Source organism: Physella acuta, unplaced genomic scaffold, assembly GCF_028476545.2.
Source record: "Physella acuta isolate Inbredline_101_S28 unplaced genomic scaffold, ASM2847654v3 ptg001921l, whole genome shotgun sequence".
NCBI classification, from domain to species: domain Eukaryota; kingdom Metazoa; phylum Mollusca; class Gastropoda; family Physidae; genus Physella; species Physella acuta.
The window spans coordinates 1-24,412 of NW_026733426.1; the positions used below are offsets into that span (position 1 = coordinate 1).

The 24,412-nt window shown below is 38.9% G+C and overlaps 1 protein-coding gene across 3 annotated transcripts in view; it reads right to left on the reverse strand.

Annotated features, from left to right (window-relative positions):
* Positions 1–798: 798 nt before the first annotated feature.
* Positions 799–24,412, reverse strand: part of LOC131931232 (PDZ and LIM domain protein 7) — a 29,486-nt gene continuing 5,872 nt past the window's right edge. Inside the window, exons 2-14 of one of the 3 annotated variants that reach the window (XM_059287960.1) lie at positions 19,792–19,943; positions 16,828–16,857; positions 13,223–13,322; positions 12,468–12,568; positions 11,361–11,491; positions 10,737–10,959; positions 10,003–10,200; positions 9,212–9,246; positions 8,379–8,631; positions 7,441–7,627; positions 6,318–6,438; positions 5,435–5,550; positions 799–3,105 (exon numbers count right to left, since the gene is read on the reverse strand). In XM_059287960.1, coding sequence (XP_059143943.1) covers positions 3,028–3,105; positions 5,435–5,550; positions 6,318–6,438; positions 7,441–7,627; positions 8,379–8,631; positions 9,212–9,246; positions 10,003–10,200; positions 10,737–10,959; positions 11,361–11,491; positions 12,468–12,568; positions 13,223–13,322; positions 16,828–16,857; positions 19,792–19,943 — 1,725 coding nt within the window. In that variant the 3' untranslated portion in view covers positions 799–3,027. The remainder of the gene's footprint in view (positions 3,106–5,434; positions 5,551–6,317; positions 6,439–7,440; positions 7,628–8,378; positions 8,632–9,211; positions 9,247–10,002; positions 10,201–10,736; positions 10,960–11,360; positions 11,492–12,467; positions 12,569–13,222; positions 13,323–16,827; positions 16,858–19,791; positions 19,944–24,412) is intronic. The other 2 variants (XM_059287961.1, XM_059287962.1) reach the window with 2 other exon arrangements.

Here is a 24,412-nt window from a genome sequence, read left to right on the forward strand (position 1 = left end):
CCGCCCCTCCACCCCCCCCCACACACACCACCCCCCCCCCCCCCCCCACCCCTCCACCCCCCCCCCCCCCCCCCCCCAAAAAAAAAACAACATGTCTACCGTCCCATTGCAAGAAAACCACTTTTAAGATTAGACACATTAATTAGGCGGTAATTTTATTATAGAGTATCGATGAGGAAATTTCTTTTGAGTTGGGGAGGGGGGGGGGGGGGGCTCAGACGTTCTTACGCGGGGGTGGGGCTTCGCCCCTACCCGAAGAATTGTATGAAAGAAACTCTTCACGCAAACCACTTAGATTAGACCAAATTGCCTTTGTATTGAATATCGATAATCAATGACGTCATATCAATGTGTGCACTATCCGGCTTGAGATTATTTTCTACTCTGTGCGCTAAATGTGTCGACGTCATACTTCGTTTTTCGAATTACTATGCATGTTTTTATTTTCCTTGTGTTTTCTCTAGAGCGTTCTTGTCAGACAGATAGATAGATAGATAGATAGATAGATAGACAGACAGCGAAACTATTAGTATTAATGCTTTATTATTGCTACAGCATACAAAGTGATGTTGCCCAGCTATTTTGATAGACTTGTGCTAGGTACCCATAAGGGCTGTTTGACTCAGGGACACCTTTAAGTCTCAGACCTCCTATTTATTATGAGTTAAAAAACAAGTCCTTTGCGTTTGAATCAAGTATAATTAATTACACATAAAATTAAGTTCAACAAAAAAAAAGCAAAGGAATTATAAGCTATAAACATATTCACAGCTGACTACAAAAGCACAAAAATCAACATTTTATGGGATCAAATTTTTATTATATTTTCTGACCTAGTTATGGATTAAATAGGTTAAAACAAAATATGACCAAGCTGAAGTGCACTAAGAATATTGGCTCAACACTACAAGAATATAATATAGCACCACAACAGATCATGTTTACATCACTCTGTCCAATTTTTTAAGGTCCACAGCAACAATTAAAAGAATTCAGAGTTACCACCCCTCACTGTAGATAAATATTTGCATGACAACAGTACAAAATAAAAAGAATTGCATAAATTATTCTAGACATTCAAATTCTTCATGCAAGGGGAGGTAACAACTAGGCCACACATCCTTAGGGGTCTACAGATATGCAGTTCTTTGAAAAAATAACTATTCTACACACAACTAATCTGGCATTGACTTATCAGTGTATACAATGATAACCTATCATCTTGATGTCAAACAGGAACATCTCATTACAAACTAGATATGTTTGAAATGTCATATTATTAAAAAAAAAAGTTATGTTGCTTTAAATGACAGCATAATCATATATAATAACACCAATGAACATGTCATTATACTCTACAGTTATTTGAATGACATTAAAAACATCTGAAATGACAAAAAGTCATTTGAAATAATAAGTGGCATTGAAAGGCATAAATATTTGTTAAATAAAGTATTGATAGTGAACACTTAATATGGACCTGTTTCCTACACCATCTATTATATTTTTTTTATAACTTCAGGCTTTAAAAATCAAAATATAAAAATGAAATAATTACTGTACACATAATTATGCAAATTAAATACTTACTGACCAGTTCAATTACCTTTCACAAGACAGTAACAAAAAATATATTTTAAATACATAATTTTTCTTTGTTCATTCTGAAAATTGCTTTTTTTTTTTTTCAAATTATACTTGTATATTTTTTTCTATATTTTGATTGATAAAGCCTCTACTCATCTAATAGGCTTAATTAAAAGTGAACAAAAAATTGATATAAAAATAAAGATATGTCAGGTGTAAGGCAAATTCATTCTATCACAGTTTGTAAAGTAACATCTGAAACAAAGATCCACCATTCACACCCTGGGATCTTGTTGTGAGAACCGCTGTAGACCACGTGGTATGCATCTTAAAGTGAGAACCACTGCAGACGCAGGTCCTGTCTATAAACTGCTCACCTTCTCGCCTGTCTATAAACTATCTCTTGGAATGATTCTATAAGGTGGACAGGGCTCAAACGTGTACTGAAGAGAGAGAGAACTCAGCTGGTCAAGTGGTCAAACACACACACACTCACATCTGCTTTTTTTTTATGCGGGCAGCAGTTAGTTTAAAATATTCAGGTCAAGACAACCTTGTATATTTACACTGGACAAAGATTAGTATTAGCATGTGCAGCAACAGCAGGATGAGCAAGGTCAAGGCTATGTAGACTACTGAGTGGCTTCTGGCTAATGACTGAATAATTACAACTCAGCAATAACTGTCTGATAAGAAAAAGTCGATACAAGATTTTTATAAAACATTTTTTAAAATCTTTTTTTATAACAAAAAATATCAGAGTTCTTCTGTTAATAATTTCATCAAATAGAAAAAAACTTTAAAAATTATAGTAATAATAATCTTTGTATCAAAAACAATATCTTTCATTTTTATTAATAACTATCTAGAAACACTTTGAAATATAAAGGGGTTTTGTAACTTAGAGACAGATAACTTTTGGCAGCAATGAATAAAACACGACAATAAAGGCTGTGTATAACTATAATCATGACAGGCATACAATTTAAATATTGCTATATATATATTCAGTGTAAAACAGAGCTGTATACGGCAATACATTAGTTGTACAACACAACGATCTAAGTTGTGGTTGTTGTTGTTTTTTTACTTTGAATTTGTACAAACGTATGAACAAATGTAAAACAAGTCAGCAGTTTAAGGAGAAAATGGCAGACACACATAAGTCAAGATTTCTGGCCATCAAACACACTTGTGAAATTTTGGCCATCAGACACACACAGGTGAATTTTGGCCACATCTCCATGCTGTGGTACACACATATTGTAAACAGAAAAAAAAGAAATTGGACAGGGAAATCATGCAACAGTGGGAACCACTCACTGCTGTCTGCTATTGTTGAAACTATAGCAACAGTAACTATAGCAACAATGTCTCCTAGACTAAATGTGGCTATACTAGCTCTGTGTACACTTAATTAATGTTCTAAATTGAAGATCTCTAACGAGCGTGTTTCTTGCAGTAAGCTTTTCCCCCTTTAGCACAAAACTGTTGACCTTCCAGATTGACTTGACAAGTCTGTAAGTGAAGAAAAAGTTGGATTAGTTCAGAGAGTCCTCTAAGTATGGGGGATGGGGGAGCAGTACCAGGCTGGGGGTGGGGGAGGTGGACAGCAACTGTGGCAAGCTCTAACAAGGATGGGGTGCTGGTTGTACCCCAAAATGGGGAGCCAGATATACTAAACATGGGGCAGTGGTTGAACTAGAGATAGGGTACTGGCTGTACTTGGGATGGGGCACTGGCTGTACTTGAGATAGGTTACTGGCTGTACTAGGGATGGGGTGCTGGCTGTACTTGGGATGGGGTGCTGGCTGTACTTGGGATGGGGCACTGGCTGTACTAGGGATGGGGCACTGGCTGTACTTGGGATGGGGCACTGGCTGTACTTGGGATGGGGCACTGGCTGTACTTGAGATAGGTTACTGGCTGTACTAGGGATGGGGTGCTGGCTGTACTAGGGATGGGGCACTGGCTGTACTTGGGATGGGGCACTGGCTGTACTTGGGATGGGGCACTGGCTGTACTTGGGATGGGGTGCTGGCTGTACTTGAGATAGGTTACTGGCTGTACTAGGGATGGGGCACTGGCTGTACTAGGGATGGGGTGCTGGCTGTACTAGGGATGGGGTGCTGGCTGTACTAGGGATGGGGCACTGGCTGTACTAGGGATGGGGTGCTGGCTGTACTAGGGATGGGGCACTGGCTGTACTTGGGATGGGGTGCTGGCTGTACTTGAGATAGGTTACTGGCTGTACTAGGGATGGGGCACTGGCTGTACTAGGGATGGGGTGCTGGCTGTACTAGGGATGGGGCACTGGCTGTACTTGGGATGGGGCACTGGCTGTACTTGGGATGGGGTGCTGGCTGTACTAGGGATGGGGCACTGGCTGTAGTAGGGATGGGCCTCTGGTTGTACTAGGGATAGAGTGCTAGTTGTACTAAGATGGGGCTGTAGCTGTACTAGGGATAGAGTGCTAGTTGTACTAAGATAGGGCTGTGGTTGTACTAGGGATAGAGTGCTAGTTGTACTAAGATGGGGCTGTAGCTGTACTAGGGATAGAGTGCTAGTTGTACTAAGATGGGGCTGTAGCTGTACTAGGGATAGAGTGCTAGTTGTACTAAGATGGGGCTGTGGCTGTACTAGGGATAGAGTGCTAGTTGTACTAGGGATGGGGGAGCTGGCTGTACTCTGTTAATTTACCAAGAAAATTTTATGAAGGCATTTCTTCAAAACATACTTTCTAAAAGAAGCCACTATTCAAAGCAGCTTTGAATGTACATCAAAATTGTTAAAAATGATTTCCAGTGCATCAATATAAGCCATTGGCTCTAGATTTTTTAAATCAAAATATTTTACCTATATTTTATTAATATATTGTTTCATGTTAAAATCTTTTTCAGTCAATTAAAATTGATAAATACACGTTAATGGTTCTATGACTGAATTAAAACTTAAAGCCAAATCGGATAATCTGAATATGTTAAAAAATTCCCGATAAGAAAAGTAAATAAAAGTAGAACTGATATAATTTGTACATACAGTACAGAATTTTTTCATTTGGTTTGAGAACCATGAATACACACACAAAAATCTTTGTATCTGATAACAACCAGACAAATTGTACTGCTAATATCTACATTTTGGATTATAAAATTTATTCTATGTATACAATTATTTTAAAATCCTTTTTAAAGACCATTTGTAGTTGTTGTTTTAAATTAAGAAAAATGAAATATTTATTTAGTTTGTTTCCCTTTCCAAGCGGTGAGGATTACTTCCCTTATCACCTGCAGTGAGGGTTACCCTAAGCATGCTGTAAATGATCTTTTGAAAACGAAACTTTTCAAAGCAGTGGAAGAAATTTTAAGTGTGACAAAACACTGCCATGTCATAAGAAATAACATAGACAACATCATTAGAACATGGGAATATCAACAAATCACAGTTATTTTTACAGGATGTTAACAGTGTTGCCAGATTTTTCAATACATAAATAAAACCAGATATGAAAAAGAAGTTATAGTAAGTAATGTAGTATCAAAACTAATTTTCATTTAAATTTTATTTGATCAAGAAAAATACTTGTAAGTTAAAAAGTATTAATAATTTGTTTTAAAAAAAATCCCCCGGAAGCTTGCCCCGCCAATTTTGTAAACCTAGCACCACTGGCTACTCCCTAAAGCAGGGATAAAATGTTGGTCAGTTAACACACACTGCCATCAACATGAGTAGAGTGGATAATGAACAACCACAGATCAGTGAATGGAGCATTAGAAACATCCACTGTGACACAGGAAAAATTAGCGGCAAGTTAAAACAGCAAGAGTTGTGTAAATGTGTGACCCACCGAGCAGTTAAAACATTCAGAATGAAAATTTTTCCCCATGGCCTCCACCCATCTGTCGCCTGGCTCAACAGGGAAGTTGCAGCCTGAACACATAGTCTGGAACATGCTGGCCCAGTCTGCAGGAACAAGACAAAACACATCAGCACAAATTTTATAAAGAGTCATATGGTTAAAGCAGTCTGATTGAGACAAAACACATCAGCACAAAACTAGAGTTCTATGGTTAAATTAAATAGGGTCATATGGCTAAAGAAGTCTGATTGAGATAAAACACATCAGCACAAAACTAGAGTTCTATGGTTAAATTAAATAGGGTCATATGGCTAAAGCAGTCTGATTGAGATAAAACACATCAGCACAAAACTATAGTTCTGTGGTTAAATTAAATAAAGAGTCATGTGGTTAAAGAAGTCTGATTGAGATAAAACTATCAGCACAAAACTAGAGTTCTGTGGTTAAATTAAATAAAGAGTCATATGGTTAAAGCAGTCTGATTGAAATAAAACACATCAGCGCAAAACTAAGAGGTATGTGGTTAAATTAAAGAGTCACATCATGGCTAAAGAAGGCTGATTGAGACAAAACACATCAGTACAAAACTAAGAGGTATGTGGTTAAATTCTATACATTGTCACTTAGTTAAAGTAGTATGATCAGTCTCTATCATGATTCTCTTCATGGGGGGGGGGGGGGGGGGGGGGCAGAAAAAAATAGATTTTAGAAAATGTATTCTTTAACCAGTGTTGTCGTCCATCTGTCCCGTCTCTGTCCTATTTATATTTTATAAAATGTTTCCTTTTCTAAAATTGATTTTTTTAAATGTAAAGCTAGATAACTAAACATATAAAGATGTAATTTGTTAAAAAGCAACCAAAACACTAACCCTGTTCACAGTAAAACTTTCCGTCTTCGATGTGAAATTTGGTTCCACCAATCGGCTGCTTGCACTGGGCGCACAGGAAACATTCTGGGTGGTAGCTTTTTTGAAGAGCATTGACACACTCCTGCACACAGGGGAGATAAATGTCAAGCCAAACACACAACTCAAGCTATTTTTAAAATTATTCAGAGCACTAAAGCAATAAAATTGTGTTTATTAAATACACATACTACATTTTTTAAAGAAAAAATATTGATAATAAATTTTAATGTAGGTTTTATTGAAAAATTATTTTAAAATTAAATTCTTGAGGTTAAATCTTAATCAATCATTTACTTGACAACCCAAATAATTATTTAAAATTGCATCAATTTTATTTTTTCCAACAAACTAGAGTAATATCTATTCTTTTAATGTGTACAAATCCACTTTCAGTAATAAGATTCTAGTATATACTGTACACTATAATTTACACTTCAATTTTAAATTTCTTGCTGGACCCTTTGAAGCCGAGGTACCAATTTATCTGTCTGAGCCTTCAATCTCCATGCCCTGAGGTACTGACAAAGCGGTATTAGACACCTTACCCCAGATTGGCAGTTCGTACATAAAATTATAATATTAAAAAAGTATATAACTGCCATTGTTCAACTCGTGGTAAGCTTCTGTCATGGCTGCGCCCTTGAATCAAATTTTTTTTTATGTTTATCATTTACAAAGATGGAAAACAATTTTGAAATTCCGAAACCGGCATTCTACCTATGTCTACACCTACCTATGTCTAAAAGAAGTGTCTACCTACACGTATGACCAGATTAATAAGTTTAAATTATTAACGATAATTCTTGTACGAATGTTAATTGAAATAATAAAATTAATCTTGTTGTTATATTCATAGTTTTTTTTTAATGATGGTCTGTTGTGTGTTCATTTAACTCAGGAGCTCAGGGACATGGGGATTTTATGTTCAGGAGCTAAGGGTTCAAAGGGTTAAACTACATAAATAATAGAACATGTTTATTTGAAGTAACAATTTGAAATCATTAATTATTTATCTAACCAACTGCGTAACTACTTTAATTTGAGCCCCCCCCCGTATATATTCAAGACTATAACATATTCTTACACCAATGACAGCTCGGCCGCACTTCTCACAATGAGGAGCAAAGTGTATGGCGTAATCCCTCTCACAGTAGAGGAATCCTCCCTCCTCCACAAAGCCAATGTCCAGCAGCTTGGTCCCACACTGAGGGTTGGCACATATGAAGTGGTCAGGGCACCAACATTTGCCAAGAGCAGTAACAAAAGGACCCCTAGTCAAGGCAAATGTAATTTTAATCCATTAGTGAGGTGCTCATGATTTTGTATAGACATATAGCAGAACAAACATATCATACAAACATAATAATTTTATTAAAACATAGATTAACCATAGCAATAACATATTAAATATAATATACTTACTCTATAGCATTCACACTTATACCACAGCAATCATATTTACATGCACACATATACCATAGCAATGGTCTGACTAAGTTTAAATAAGCAAATGTGCTTATTTCATCCAGAATATTTACTATCCTACACCTATTCCTAACCTTCTACCTATCCTTAAACATATCATTAACTCTATCCCTTATCATAACTATATTTCTTAGGTTTAGGCTCGATTTGTAATTGGTAAAGGGTAACTTTCTACTGTTGTTATATGGGCAGGGGTAATACATAGGTAATTCATCTGGGAGGTAATGTTGGAGAGGAATGACAGTATGGGTTGTAATGCCTTGCTCCCAGCAATCACAAATCAAATTTAACATACATGCATCATTACTTTTTCATGTTAAACTGAACACCATGAAAAGACATCAATCTAACAACAAACATGACAAGCACCAGCTTAATGACTAGCAGGCTACCTCACTCCACACTAACCCAGTCTAACCACCACACTACTGCCCTGCTGGCTACCACACCCACACTAACCTAGTCCGCTGCAGGCTGCCTCACCCACACTAACCCAGTACAACCACACCAGTCCAACCCAACAAATCTCATCTTTACCTGATGGGCATGTTGCAGGAAGAACACAGTGGTATGCGTCCAGCTGTTGGCAGGGCAGCAGGATTCATGGCAGCATCACCTTTCTTTCCCCTGGTTGCCCCCTGACCTGTAGGTTTGGGGGCCTCGCCAAAAGGTCGAGGTGTAGCATTGGTCACGGGTGCTGCAGGAGCCCAAGGTTTGGGGGCAGAAAAGGACACAGGGGCTGGTGCCGGAGCTGGGGGAGGTGGCTGGTAGCTGGGGGTGGGCACTGGCTCTGTGTTGGTAAAAATACAACTAGTTAAAAAAATGGAGTTACAATGTATTGGGACACAGCACATAAGGATTTTAAATATTTAAAAATCTCACTGCAATTTAAGCAATTTCTGACACACAATTAATTTTTTTTTCAATATTTACAAACAAATACATTTTCAACATGAAAAAAATTATTTTCAAATGTATTTAACCAATTCCTTATGATCTCACTAGCCAAAGGGTTCATGGTTAGAATACTAACAACACCCTTGTGCCTCATAGCTAAAAGAACCCAGCACAATTTAACATAATGCTTGTCAATTTTGGCCACAAAAATAGGTGAGCTCTATTCACTCTGCATTATAGACCACCAGGTCTTAAAAATGAACAATGTATTAATTAATTTTTTTTTTATATTAATTTAATATGGTTCTGTCAAGACTTTCTTTCTTTCCTAACCAAGGCAACAGGCTCACATCAATGGTGACACTTAGTCAATAGATGAATATTCATATCTGCCTCTTTACTATGAAGCTTTTTTTAAATATAATTCTAAAAAATTTCAAGCCACTAGTGTCTAATAAATATATTAAACTTACTGTATGGTGGGACATAAGCAGGCTGTGGTGCTCCACTGAAATACAATTAACTTAAAATTAGCTTCATCACTCTCCAGTCTGAAGAATAACACAACAAAGAGAGACAACTAGTCTACACATGTAACATCAAAGAGAGACAACCAACCAACACAGCAAGGCATTAGAAAACACTAAAAATGGCAAGATGCTTTAGTCCAGATTTGTTCATGCACAACTAACACCAACAACATTTGAGAGAATAAACAGAGCAGTAAATTATTTAAATATTAGAACTTTCAACTCATCTATTTAAAGCCATTTTTTAAGCAATTTCCCATGATGCTTACACATAATTTGAAAAAGCTCTATATTAACTATGCAAACAGATCCAAATTGAACACATTTACCTATCCCTGTAAATACAGTTTAAACCTAACCCAAATTTAAGCAGTAAAATTTAAAACCCAATCATTTGTTGAAATAAAAGGGTAACATTTAAAATTAGCCCACATTGATTACAAACACCAACACTGAAAAAATGTTTGTATTCATATATTTTCATTCTAATAATTTTACTTAAAGCTAGTACCTGATATTTTACTCTTTTATAAAAACTAAAAAAAAATTATTTCTCAAGCTTTTACCCGACAACCAACCATTTTATACGAAACACCTGAAATCCTATCTTTTTATCACAAATTTATACCTATCTTACTTCCTTATTCAGTCAATTCCTGACATCCCACCTTTTTAATACAAACTGATACCTGAAACCCCAGCTTTTTGCACAAGCTAATACCTGCTATCCCCACCTGTTTAACTGTTGTTCCAGTTTTTTAAATGTGCGAGAGTGGGCCACTTTGGGCTCATCCTCTTTCTTTATGAGACCAACTTCTTCCTGGACAAGGAAAAAGGTTTCGGAGGGAATATACTTTTTTCTGCCTTGCTCGTCGTACTCGCTGGGATTAAGGGGAGGTGGTGGTGGTGGTAGCTCTTCTGTATTAAAGTTACTGAAAGAGTCAAGATGCTAGTACTAGTTACATGCAACAACAGAGTTAGTACAACATTTCCTAGTCTAGAACACAACATGCTAGTAAAAATAAACAACAACAAAACAAGCAATTCATTTCAAAAAAAAAAAATTTAAATTGAATAACAAGCAGAGTTACTAGAAGAAATAAGAAATTGATTCAGCATGCAGCAGTTTAAATTTATGTTTAAAAGATGGCAAACAAAAGATGGTAAACAATTTTACTATTTTTAATTTTCACGTCTTGGAAAGGTAAAAAAAAAATAATTGTCATAATAAATTTGGAAATAAAAAGGCAAGCAATTGCTTAATTTGTTGGATAAAAATCTTAGAAATAAAGTATTTAATTATAGAATAGTGTGTTTATATTATTTTGTTAAATATTTTGTTATGTAGCAACACATTATATGTGGCAAAGACAAAGATTGCTGCCATCTCTGGTGCACTCTGGTGACAGAGTTGAGAACCATTGAGGCTGTGACAGTTGCTGCTGTAACACTGAGCTCTGGTACCCACCCTGGTGTGTCATCTTTCTCTATGAGAAATTTGGATTGACCTTCCAACTGGGTGGACGCGTTCTCTGAGGAGTAGAGCCCAATGGGGTTATTGTACTTCTGGGAGACTATTGCCTTGACCGTCCCCGGCTTACTGCCAGGGCCTATGGGTGTCGGGGACGGGCCCCTGGGCTCTGTCTTGTTAACACTGCCAGCTACCCGGGGCTTTAAGGCTGTGTTCAGTTCTGAAAGGGGTATCAGAGAGTTGGATCAAACATGCATGCATGCAGCCGAGGTCGCAACAACCCCCATCCATCGTCTAGCTAAGCTGTTACAGATTTCTTTAAAGTTGTTCATCAAAAGTGACTATTTTTATGAAAAGGGTACAGGTATTGGTCGAATAAAAAACATAAAGGTTTCAAGGGTAATTTTAAACGATTAAGAGATCAAGGGTAGTTTTAAAATAAAACTAGACTTAACCAAAGTACTTAAAGTAATAACTACAACACAATTATATCCTAAATTTTTTAAAAATATTTACTAAAAGAATAGATAATCCCAAACTTCTGCCAAATATTTAAAAGTAAAATATCTTTAACCGTTTTAATTCCAAGAAAACGGGGTCAAGGCCAGCTAGCTGGATTACCTCTCCCTTCATCCATGAGATTAGCCAAATATTTGAAAGACTTGGACTGATGCTGGGCTGGGTCAGGCTGCTCCTCTCGTTCTGCATATTTTTCAGCGGCAGATTGGAAAGGTGGCGCCACGTTTGGCTCACTGTTAGTTTATTGGTTAGCCGAAATGGGAAGGAAAGAATCATAAAAACATACCAACAAAATTTAAAATAAAATAAAAAGATGGTGGATAGGTTCAAGGTTAAAAAGTGACCAACAAACTGACAGGATAAAATGCTGAAAGAAATGTAGAGGTAGAGGAGCACAACACACTTAGTGCCAGGTGTTAATGGGAGGGTCACTCTTCACCAAACTACCTGTGAAAATATTTTGATCATGTCCAGGTCATTAGCAAATATGTCATTGGTTTTGTTTACAAATGTCAAGCCAATGTACAGTACAGATCAGTCACTAATATAGATGTCATCAGCTGATATTTATGAATGTCAAATGTCATGATAAGGTTATCTTGAACACTGGAAAAACAAACATGCAGACCATCAAGATGTGAGTCAATCACATGACCAGAAAACAAGGGAGACAAACACTAACCAGAAATATTCAACATCATAATCATAAGAAAATTATCTTTTCCTAAATTCCAGACCCAGATATAGAAAAAAAATTTTATTGCAAATTTTACACTAATTTTTTATTTGATGAATAAAATAAAATTCTTGTAGCTTTTAAATTTAAACCTTTAAATTTTATATTTTACTAATGATAAAATGTTTATTATTTTTTAATTCTCACATTACTCAGCTAACGAGAAACAATTGTTTTTTTTTAAAGATTTTGAAGTGTCAAATTATTCATAATGGTGCATTCAGACTTACTCCCCTTTACTAATACAACCAATCATAAGCCATTATTTAGAAAAAAAAATTGAATATAGCCATTATTTTGAAAAAATATGTTATAATAAAGGTACTACAACAAATATATTTTAAGCACTTCGAAGTCAGGTTCCAATTCCTGCAAGAATCTATCCAAAAGCATAGTTGTTTCTCACCAAGGTTACTGGTTTACGGATTTACACTGGTAGAAGAATAATTTGAGGTCCCCTTGATATCACTTACCTGGCTAAGGACAGGTTGGAGGTTTGTAGCGAAAGATTTGTTTCATAGCTAGATTTGACTGGCGCTTGACTGCCAAATGGACGAGGGGCTGAATTAAAGTTCTGTAGGATGGGGGAAAATATGTAATATATAACAGATGTATGGAGGAGGATGAGGCAAAAACATACGTTCAAAACAAAAAAAAAACCTTTGACCATTAACAAGTGTTGTTCGAAAGAGCAAAAAATATTAAGGAAACAATTTGAGTCGAGGAAAAGTATCAACTTAGTAGAAAGACAGATAAATTGTAACTGTGTTGCATGATGAATTTAACATGTGACAAATATCAAAATAAATGACCAATGTGATCACTGAGCTAGCCATATGTTGTACTACCCAATTTATTCATATAAAATAGTGATATAGATGCACATCTTGAATGTATACCCTCTCAAAATACCACACTGGCTTAGCACCACTTTTCCACATCTACATTACAATGACCTACAAGTTATATGACAACAAACAGATTAGTTATTTAAATCAGTATCATACGAAAGCTGTGACCTTTTAACAAAGAAAGCAATTGTTTAAACATAGCTTTAAAAAGTTTTATACAATCCATAAACATAAACAAACAAGTCTTACAGTTCTTGTCAATTAACAAAACAACCTTGATGAGCTAAGATAATGTACACATTAAAAGATATAAAGAGTTGAAGTGCACTTAAGTGACCTTTAGGGTCAAGTGACCTATGGGGTCTGAACCAACTGACCTGGGAAGAAAGTGGTGCAGCTGTTACATTGATAGGCTGAGCATTCCATGTTGAATTGACTTGTACATTGTTGAATTTATCATAACCAGGAGCGCCTCCCCTGTAAAATAAAAAGGACACTTTTTTAACTTAATGACTATTCAAGTTATTTTAAGCCTTTAATTATAACTTCATTCGCTCAACAATTATATACAATTTGCAATTTGATGTACAAGTTCAAGCATGGACAATACAGTTGGCTCTATAAAAAAAAAAAAAATCAGCTAACATGATTTACCTTGCTGTTGATCTAAAGACTGGTTTTTAAGTTTCATCAATAGATATTTAAAGCATAATGAAATCTTTGCCAGTTTAATTTCTTTAAATATTATACATGTTAAATAAAGTTTTTTTTTTGCCCATGTAAAAGAAAAAACACATTACATAATGAAAAGATGAACTTATAATTGTTTTAACAAATGACTTATTTTCTCTAAAACTGTCATCAATAACTCAGAATAAATGTAACTTTTTATCAATTAATTATAACAAGAATCATTTTTACAGTACATCTCAGTTCTTCAAAGTTTTAAGCAATGAAGGTGGATTCTGAAAACATTAATAATACTATGTGGCATCAAGATGGTGTAGGGGCTTCCCCACTACAGATTGGCCCTGCTGCCAACCTCACCATGTAAAGACCACTAACATCAAAATCACACCAGAGAACTATAACAACATTTACTAAAGCAGTTATTGCAGCCATTTCCATACAGTGATTTCCAGTTTGTTGAGAATGTCTCAAACATTTAACGAACCAACAACAGGCTTTAATGATTAGGGAGACCAAATTGTGACATGAAAATTAAGACCAAACCATGATGACTTCTTCCAAATGCTGAAGTGATGTTAACACAACATTGACTTCATTTAAAAGTAATTAAAGCAACATAATGTGTGTCACTTATTACAACATGATATGTGCTACTTGCTACAACATAATGTAAGAACCATGAAGTACACAACACAATATATAAACCATACTGAACATATTTTAAATGACAGTGTTAAGTTACACTTTCTAAACCCCCCTCCTCACATGACTAAAGTCTGAATGTAACATCATTATAGTCTAATGTACTGGGAAAAATAGCGTACACAAATATTTCTAACAGACAGGCCAAGGCATTTTATTTAAGGCTGATACATTGAAGTGTGCTGATAGCATAGCCAGTACATTGGCCAGTTGCCATTGCCTTCCCCACGCCAAAACAGATGGCTGGACTGATCTTGATTTCTGTTGAACATCTGACTAACTCGCACACTAGACCAATGTCCATTAGCCTTTTAAAGCCTGTGATATCCCGCATAAATCAAAGAGTAGACTATATCATACTATTTGTAAACCAGCAGAGACTTGCCCTGCTTTGCTTTTTATAATAAATGTGGACTTACGAAGAGTTGTTTTTTATTTCAGGGGAGGCCACTCTGACTCACTCAGTTATGCAAGAATCATGGATTGGTTTGAAAAAGAAATCAAGTAATTAGAAACCAGGGAATTGGCTTAATTAATTGATCTAATATTTAACAAGACCTAATAAATTATGATGTACATTGAATTTCTTTAATTTTTTTTAACTGCAACAAGCAGCATTTTTGTATTGGCTTAAATATGACCATCTGTGTATGATGGTACAGTGTGGTGGTTCCATGATGGTACAGTATGACAACCATAACATCTGTGTGGGCATTGATGGTACAGTATGACAACCATCCCCTCAGTGTGGTGGTTGGATGGTAGTGTGACAACTATCCCCTCAGTGTGGTGATGGATGGTAGTGTGACAACCAGCCCCTTAGTGTGGTGGTTAGATGGTAGTGTGACCACCATCCCCTCAGTGTGGTGGTTGGATGGTAGTGTGACAACCATCCCCTCAGTGTGGTGGTTGGATGGTAGTGTGACAACCATCCCCTCAGTGTGGTGGTTGGATGGTAGTATGACAACCATCCCCTCAGTGTGGTGGTTGGATGGTAGTGTGACAACCATCTCCTCAGTGTGGTGGTTGGATGGTAGTGTGACAACCATCCCCTCAGTGTGGTGGTTGGATAGTACAGTATGACAACCATCTCCTCAGTGTGGTGGTTGGATAGTACAGTATGACAACCATCCCCTCAGTGTGGTGGTTCCATGATGGTACAGTATGGCAACCATCTCCTCAGTGTGGTGGTTGGATGGTAGTGTGACAACTATCCCCTCAGTGTTGTGGTTCCATGATGGTACAGTATGACAACCATCCCCTCGGTGTAGTGGTTGGATGGTAGTGTGACAACTATCCCCTCAGTGTTGTGGTTCCATGATGGTACAGTATGACAACCATCCCCTCAGTGTAGTGGTTGGATGGTAGTGTGACAACTATCCCCTCAGTGTGATGGTATAGTATGACAACCAGCCCTTTAGTTATCTGTATGGGCACTCAGTAGGCCTACATCACATTTGTTGGAGAATTCTTACACTTCAATCAACACTTTATAGTCTATCACCTTTTTTATTTTTAACTTAAAATGTTAAAAATGGGTTATGAGAAGCTCCAAAAAAAAAAAAGCAGATCTGAGCATGTTTGCACGATCAGTCAATACCCATAATGTAATAATCAATACATTCCTTATTTTAGAACTCTGGATAATAGGTCACACAATATGGCTAGTTCCATACACTTGGTATAGGTCTAATGGTCTAATAAATCTTGGTTCAAAATGAGAGGGGGGGGGGGGAAGAGGTAAAAAATTAAATAATAGTTGCTGTATGGTGAATCTATTTTAAGAAACCAGGATCCTATTTATACTGAGGGAGGGGGGAGTAAATAAATTATAATCATGTTCTACACACCCTTAGACAAAAAATAGGTCATAGTACTTAAAAAAAAAACAGGTTCTTGTAGTAAGGGAAATAAGAAAATGCAAAAAAAAAAAATATTTTTAAATAAAAAGAAATTTAAAAGCAAAATGTGAATATGTATGGTAATAAAATAAAATGAATGGAGCAGGATTTCAATGCAAATGAATGGGAAGGGACAAAACTAATAAAAAAAAATTAAATGCTTTTAAATTAAAATAGATTTCACTCTATAAAATACTATAAATTTACAAGGGATTAAATTCTAGGTATAGACTAGACTCTAGATCTATTTGTAACATTGTAACTTTTTATTATGTTCAAGCTTTGGGATGCTGAAAGGTAAAATATAAAATAACTTTGGAAATATCATTTTTTTTATCTAGATTCTAGATTAGATCTAGATTTTCTAGATCTAGCCGCAATCTAGCGTCGTCATCTTAGATTCCAGATCTAATCTAGATTTTAGATTTTAGATCTAGATCTAGAATCTAAATATAAATTAAAATAATTGGAAATAAGCTGGAAGGCAGATTTATAAAATAAAATATGATGGTCAATCAAACTAAAGAACTGCCATACAATGGTCAATCGAACTAAAGAAATGCCAGCATCCATCTAACGATCAGGTGAGTAAAAGACATGCCGCTAATCATACCGCTAATGTTAGTTGTCGTGTGCGCTAGGTCACGTGACAAACATGAATCATGACAACAAGGAAGTACTTTACTTACCATCCATTGCTCTGACCTCTCTCTCGAATTCTTTAATTCAAGCAGGTAGAAATAAATGACTTTTTATGTAATTTATAAGAACAGACATTTCTAGATCTATATAAAGATTGTTACAACTAAAATTCCTGTCTTCGCAAGTGAATGCAAATCATTATCGATTTTGTATCGCCAATAAATCGAGACGAGATTTGGCAGACGAGTAAACAAACACAAGTCATGATTCATAGAACACAACAGTTTTTTTTAGCACACAGACAAAGTTACAAACGAGACAAGTTTTTCTAGCTTTTTGTTGCAGTTTTCTGTCGTTTAACGGCTTAGCTTTTTTTGATGACATAAAATAGAAAACGAGGTCACTGAATCTTAGGGAAAGTACACGTACACACCCAGGGATAATGCTTGGTTAAATGGGACCGGAAGTGCAAAGTAAACAGAATATTATTATTACTTGACTAGGTCCATTAGGCTCAGCCAGTATCAGCTTGGTAAATAAAACGTTAGGCCTACAGTGTTACACTTACACAGAGTTTCTTCCAGGCATCTCTTCGGGGGGGCGAAGCCCCCCCGAAAAATTTTTACCGCCCCCCCGAACGAAATGAAATTTATATAATTTATATAGAAAATATATACTTTTAACAGTGTCCGCCCCCCCGAAGAAAGTTTACCGCCCCCCCGAAGATTTCAAGTGCCCCCCCGGAGAAAAAAGTCTGGAAGAAACACTGCACTTACACCCGCAGATGACGTGACGTAAAATAAAGGTGTCTAAATCACGTGACTGTGCCCCCCAGTTTGCCGCCAAAATGTTTTGAAAAACGTAAAAATGCCGGCCCCGTTTAAAAGGGTAGGCCTAAGGCCGGGTGACTTGGATTTAAACGCGATGAGTCATAAGGGGGGGGGGGGTCGTCAATAAATGACGTTACACTCGTAGGGGGGAGGGGGAGGGTCCGTAATTTTGTGGCGGTGTGTGATGAGGGGGAGGGGGTTCAGATGGTGAGACGTCACACTTTTGCATTAAAAAACAGCAATGCTAGAAAGACGTTAGGCCTATTTCGCGTTTTAGAAAACTGTTTTAATAAATTGTAATAGGAATTGATTAAAATACTCTATTTTGACAGAGTTCAGACACGATTTTGGAAAAATATCGATGTTTTAAAAAAAATTCAACTGCAATTTTGAGAGGGGGGGAGGGGGTTGTAGGCTGAGGTGTGACGTCATTTTAGGGGGGGGGGGGGTCTGGCTTTTCGTGTGTCGGAGGGGAGGGAGGGAGGTAAAAATTGTCCAAAAAAAGCGTGACGCCATTTATGGATGACCCCTAATGTCGCATATCGAAATTTTGGATATTTTATTCTAGTAGTCATTAGTAGTTAGGCCTAGGCCTATAGCTCTGACTCCACGACTCCGGCGTCTGCACATCGTGTGTTAGATGTGTTACACGAGTAACCTAGGCCAGGAGTCGGCAACCTGCGGCTCGCGAGCCGCATGCGGCTCTTTTGATATCAAGATGCGGCTCTACAGCTCTTTGAACAAATACTAATAATCTTAATAAAAAAATAAAATATTTGAAATAAAAAAATGTTAGTGGCTCTTTAAAACCAGGTAAATATTGAAAATTGTAACTTTTGGCTCTTCCGCTTCAAAAGGTTGCCGACCCCTGACCTAGGCAGATGGGTTGAGTTAGGAAATGTAAACATGGGAGAAGGGAAAAGATAACTCTCGACGATTCTAAGCCCGAGAGAAAAGCTTGGGCGTGATGTTAATGTAGAAGTCATGGACCGACTCATGGAGAGCTCGAATTACGTTTTCGGGTTAATTGGAAAATGTAAAGGCACATAAGAGCTGGGTGAAGTAAAGGCTCATTACTCATGAGAGACTTAATGCATGGCATAACCAGAGTTTCTTTAGGGCATCTCTTCGGGGGTCCCCTTCGAACGAAATAGAATTTATTAAGAAAATATATACTTCTACCAGCAGGGGCGTAGCGAGGGGGGGGGGGGACGGGGGTGCGGACCGCACCGGGTGACACCATTTAGGGGGTGACACCACGGCAAAAAATAACAAAATATATAGAGAAAAATGATAATTCCACTTAATTAAGTGATTAATTCGAGTGTTAAATAGTCTTTTAAGAGGTGCAAATAAAAAGTTTGAGGGGGGGGGGGGGTACAAATCGAAAATTGAAAGTTTGTCCCCGGGAAGGGTCGCTACGCCTCTGGGGGTGACACCATTAAGTGCCGCACCGGGTGACACCCGACCTCGCTACGCCACTGTCTAGCACCCCCCCCCCCCCCCCCGAAAATTTCAGGAAAATGTCTGAATGATACACTGGGCATAACCATTGCAAGACAGGGGGGGGGGGGGGGAATAAGACCAGAGTTTCTTTCAGACCTCTCTGTAACCCTCCCCCCCCCCCTTTCCATAGAACGAATTGAAATTTAAAAAATTATATGGTGTCCGACCCCTCCCCCCACACTCCATAGTGATAGTTCGTTCAAAGTGTCGCCCCCCCCCCCCCCCCCCGCCGGAGAAAAATGTCTGAAAGAAGCAATGGATGGGAAAGAAATGTTGATAAGTTCTAAACTTCCGATGTGTGGTGGTGGTAAAACTAGTTTGAAAAATTTACTGACGGTGGCAGAACTAGTTCCTCAATAAGCTCTGGTCAGACTAGTTTCTTAATTCCCAGTAAGTTGTGGTCAAAAATGTATGTCAAGTAGCTGTGATGTATCCTAACGTGAGTAAATTATTTTTATAATTTTTCTCTTTACAAGTAATACACTGGAATGAAATTTGGTTCATGTTATAAATAAGAAAAATATCAATGTTCGCCAGCTATTAGGCCTATCGTATAAAACAAAACACACGAATAACACGGTAGATATTGAGATAGATTGTCGTGCATATGAAACAAACGACCACACTGTGCTGTAGCGTCAAAGCTTAGATAAAGCAGCCAATCAAATGCCGTACCTTTGTATGAGCAAATCAAGATGGTTGCCGCTATCTAAAATGGACGACTGCGCATCTTTGTGCCGTAAATCTTCAGTTGACCTGGCTCCGATTTTTAGAATAATATCTCCCACTTGTAGACCGCATTTGGCCGCCAGACTGCCAGGGTTAACCTGCAGAGGAAAAAACAAAAGAGTTTCTTGAAGATAGAAAAATGGTTTCCTAAAGAAATACATCAAGACAATGTTTCTTCTGTTATTAAATAATGACACGTTAGGCTAGACGTCCAAATTAGTAGCAGGCCCGAGTGAGTGAGAAAGACTGAAACCATCTTATTCTTTGGGGAATTTGTCAAATTCTATATTTACATTTACCGGAACAATTATTACTTTTGATGTTAGTTTTTGAGATTCTCCACAAATGACCTTAAGCAACAAAGGGGTCCGAATTTCGTAACGACATGGAAGGGATGAGGGGGGGGGGGTAACAACAGTACAACAGATGTTTTAAAATAAAAAAATGAAAAAGGCTACTCTTGAAGGGTGGGGGTGGAAATTTGTGACGTCATTATATGCGTGTGGGTGGGTGGGTTTGGTCGACCCCCTAATATTAGATAGGAGATGACAGCTGAAAATAAAGTACCTTCAACACGGCAAGCGTAAGTGGATTTCCGGTCAACAAACCAAAAAGAGTTCTGACACTTAACTCTGGTATTCTTTCGTTCATCAAGGGTTAAACTCAGTCTCTTTTTTTTTTTTGACAGTTTTTTTAACTGTGTGCGAACTAGAAGTCTGGATACGGCGTTTTTATTTTTTGGGAACATTTTTAACATGGTGCACTCTTAACATGGTACAGTCTTTACATGGCGCATCCTGAACAGTTTCTTCCAGGCATCTCTTCGGTGACCCCCCCCCCGAAGAAAGTCTACCGCCCCCCCCCCCCCCGAACGAGATGGAACTTATATAGTAAGCACACACTTTTACTAGTGTCCGCCCCCCCCCCCCCCGTAGAATGTAGACCCCCCCCCCGGAGAAAAAGTCTGGAAGAAACACTGGTCCTGAACATGGTGCATTTTCAACAAGGTGGATTATCAATATTGTGCATTTGTAACGTTTTACATTCTCAGCAAGGTGCATTCTTAACATTGTGCATTCGTAAATTGGTACATTCGTAAAATGATGCATTCGTAAAATGGTGCATTCGTAAAATGGTGCATTCGTAAAATGGTGCATTCGTAAAATGGTGCATTCGTAAAATGGTGCATTCGTAAAATGGTGCATTCTTAACATGGTGCATTCTTAACATGGTGCATTCTTAACATGGTGCATTTTCAACGTCTGCTCTACTGTTATCACCCCACCCCCTCACAGGGCTAAAGTATCCGTGCACGCACGGTGCACCTATATTTAGATCATAAAAGACAAAACAGACTTGGCAATCAATAGGAGCTGACTAGACAATCAGACAAGGCAATCTTAGCCTCGCAGAGTTCTAAGATCCCAGATACCGTCCAAAAATAGCAGGTTGGAGAGTTTAAAATATGCTGAAGGGGGGGGGGGTCTGGGTCATTTGGATCGTAGGCCAACATTAGTCGGCTGCAAAGAGAGTGGCCAGCTTAAGACGGCCACAGAGACATGGGTGTTGCCAACTTTAGACCGCCACAGAGACATGAGTACGGCCAACTTTAGACGGCCACAGAGACATGAGTGTGGCCAAGTTTAGACGGCCACAGAGACATGAGTGTGGCCAAGTTTAGACGGCCACAGAGACATGAGTGCGGCCAACCTTAGACGGCCACAGAGGCATGAGTGTGGCCAACTTTAGACGGCCACAGAGACATGAGTGTGGCCAACTTTAGACGGCCACAGAGACATGAGTGTGGCCAACTTTAGACGGCCACAGAGACATGAGTGTGGCCAACTTTAGACGGCCACAGAGACATGGGTGTGGCCAACTTTAGACGGCCACAGAGACATTGGTGTAGCCAACTTTAGACGGCCACAGAGACATGAGTGGGGCCAAATTTAGACGGCCATAGAGACATGAGTGTGGCCAACTTTAGACGGCCACAGAGACATGAGTGTGGATAACTTTAGACGGCCACAGAGACATGAGTGTGGCCAACTTTAGACGGCCACAGAGACATGAGTGTGGCCAACTTTAGACGGCCACAGAGACATGAGTGTGGCCAACTTTAGACCGCCACAGAGACATGAGTGTGGCCAACTTTAGACGGCCACAGAGACATGAGTGTGGCCAACTTTAGACGGCCACAGAGACATAGGTGTGGCCAACTTTAGACGGCCACAGAGACATTGGTGTAGCCAACTTTAGACGGCCACAGAGACATGAGTGCGGCCAAATTTAGACGGCCACAGAGACATGAGTGTGGCCAACTTTAGACGGCCACAGAGACATTGGTGTAGTCAACTTTAGACGGCCACAGAGACATGAGTGCGGCCAAATTTAGACGGCCACAGAGACATGAGAGTGGCCAACTTTAGACGGCAACAGAGACATGAGTGTGGCCAAGTTTAGACGGCCACAAAGACATGAGTACGGCCAGCTTTAGACGGCCACAGAGACATTGGTGTAGCCAACTTTAGACGGCCACAGAGACATGAGTGCGGCCAAATTTAGACGGCCACAGAGACATGAGTGTGGCCAACTTTAGACGGCAACAGAGACATGAGTGTGGCCAAGTTTAGACGGCCACAAAGACATGAGTACGGCCAGCTTTAGACGGCCGCCGACAAATTAACGTTAAATTTAATCGCCCAAAAGAGCTAAGGTTGGAGCCAACTTTACCTAGGCATAAAAACCTGGGTGAGGTTTGACCAACTCCAGCATGTCACAAAGACCAATTCTCTGAGTTAATAGCGTTCACTCACATCTAAAACAATACCGTGAGGTTAAACAGCTGGTATATTAAAATTTTGTTGTCCACAACACGCCCAATTCGCCCTCGTCATACGACGATATGTTTCCCATGCTCATTTGGCCCTTGAATGGGGATGATACACAACTTAGTGGTCGTCTTTGTACTCAGCTGGGCTATGGTTTAGCTAGGTGGTGGTCCAGAGCTAGTCTTTGTCAAGTAAAAACAAGTATTGTATGATGGACGAGAGAGCTTGTCCTATATTTGTCAAACGACAACCGTGTTAAGTAATTTCAAGTGGTTTTTGTTTCTATTTCAATGATGTTCTGTCTTGGCTTATTAATTTGGAATAGATCTAGGTCACAAGACAATGCGAGCGAGGTGGTGAACATTGGATGCCGAAAATAGAGATGGGATGGCAAACATAGAGTTGGGTTGGTGAGCAAAAAGATGGAAGGGCAGACATAAGGATCGGATGGCAAACCTTGGGTTGGGTTGCTGAACATAAGGATGGGATGGCAAACATTGGGTTGGGTTGCTGAACATAAGGATGGGATGGCAAACATAAGGATGGGATGGCAAACCTTGGGTTGGGTTGCTGAACATAAGGATGGGATGGCAAACCTTGGGTTGGGTTGCTGAACATAAGGATGGGATGGCAAACCTTGAGTTGGGTTGCTGAACATAAGGATGGGATGGCAAACCTTGGTTTGGGTTGGTGAACATAAGGATGGGATGGGAAAAATATTGTTGGGTTGGTGAACATAGGGATTTGAACGCGTACGTAGGGATGTAATGGAGAAGATTCACCTGGGATGGCAAGCGAGCCCTAGTTTACGTTACGACAATCCTATAACGTCGATGACAGTACGTTACACACAGGGGAATGTGGGGTCTGTAGTGTTATCCCACCACATTTCACCAGCAGCCAAGTTTTATCTGGACTTCTGATAGCCGGCAGGCCGGTACAGTATCGGTTAGAGGATTTTTTTCTTTCGGTATCGCTGTGAAGTTTAGGTTTTCTGGTCAGGGGTCAGGATTATGGTTTGGGTTAATGCCAAGTTAAACACTGAGTTACCTTCAGGCATCTTTCCTGGTGCACTTCCCCCCTGCCCCTCCCTTCCCGGGCGAGAAAATAACTATATAGAACATAAATATATATTGTAACCAGTCTCGTCTTTCCCTCCCCCTCGCCCCATAAATTTTAAGTCCCCCCCCCCAGTGGCGTAGGCAGGTGGGGTTAGGGGGGGTCATAACCCCCCATAGACCCCTCGGTATATAGAAAAAGTATGTGGGGGTGCAAATCGAAAGTTTGAGGGGGTGGGGGTGCAAATCGAAAGTTTGAGGGGGGGGGGGGGTGCAAATCGAAAGTTTGTCCCCGGGTAAAAATTGGAACCCCCTCTTGAGACGCTCCTGGCTACGCCACCCCCCCCCCCCCCCCCCGCCCAACAATATTATAAAAATGCTTGAATGAAACCCCGAAGTTAAAACTGACGATCTAAGCATAAAAACATACACTTCCATAAGACACTGTGATCTCAAAAGTTATAGGGTCTATCTGGGTTTTTGCTGGAGGTTTTGTGTGTGTGAATGTGTACCAAAGGCCATAGTGTTAAATGTCGAGGAGTTATCTACACACCCTGAGCAGCATCAAAAAGGTTTCTTTGTATTCAGGGAGTTACCCTCACGTCCGTAAAGTTACACACAGACACACACACACATACACACATTATCAGAACAACTAGAAGAAAAGCCTTTGACCTT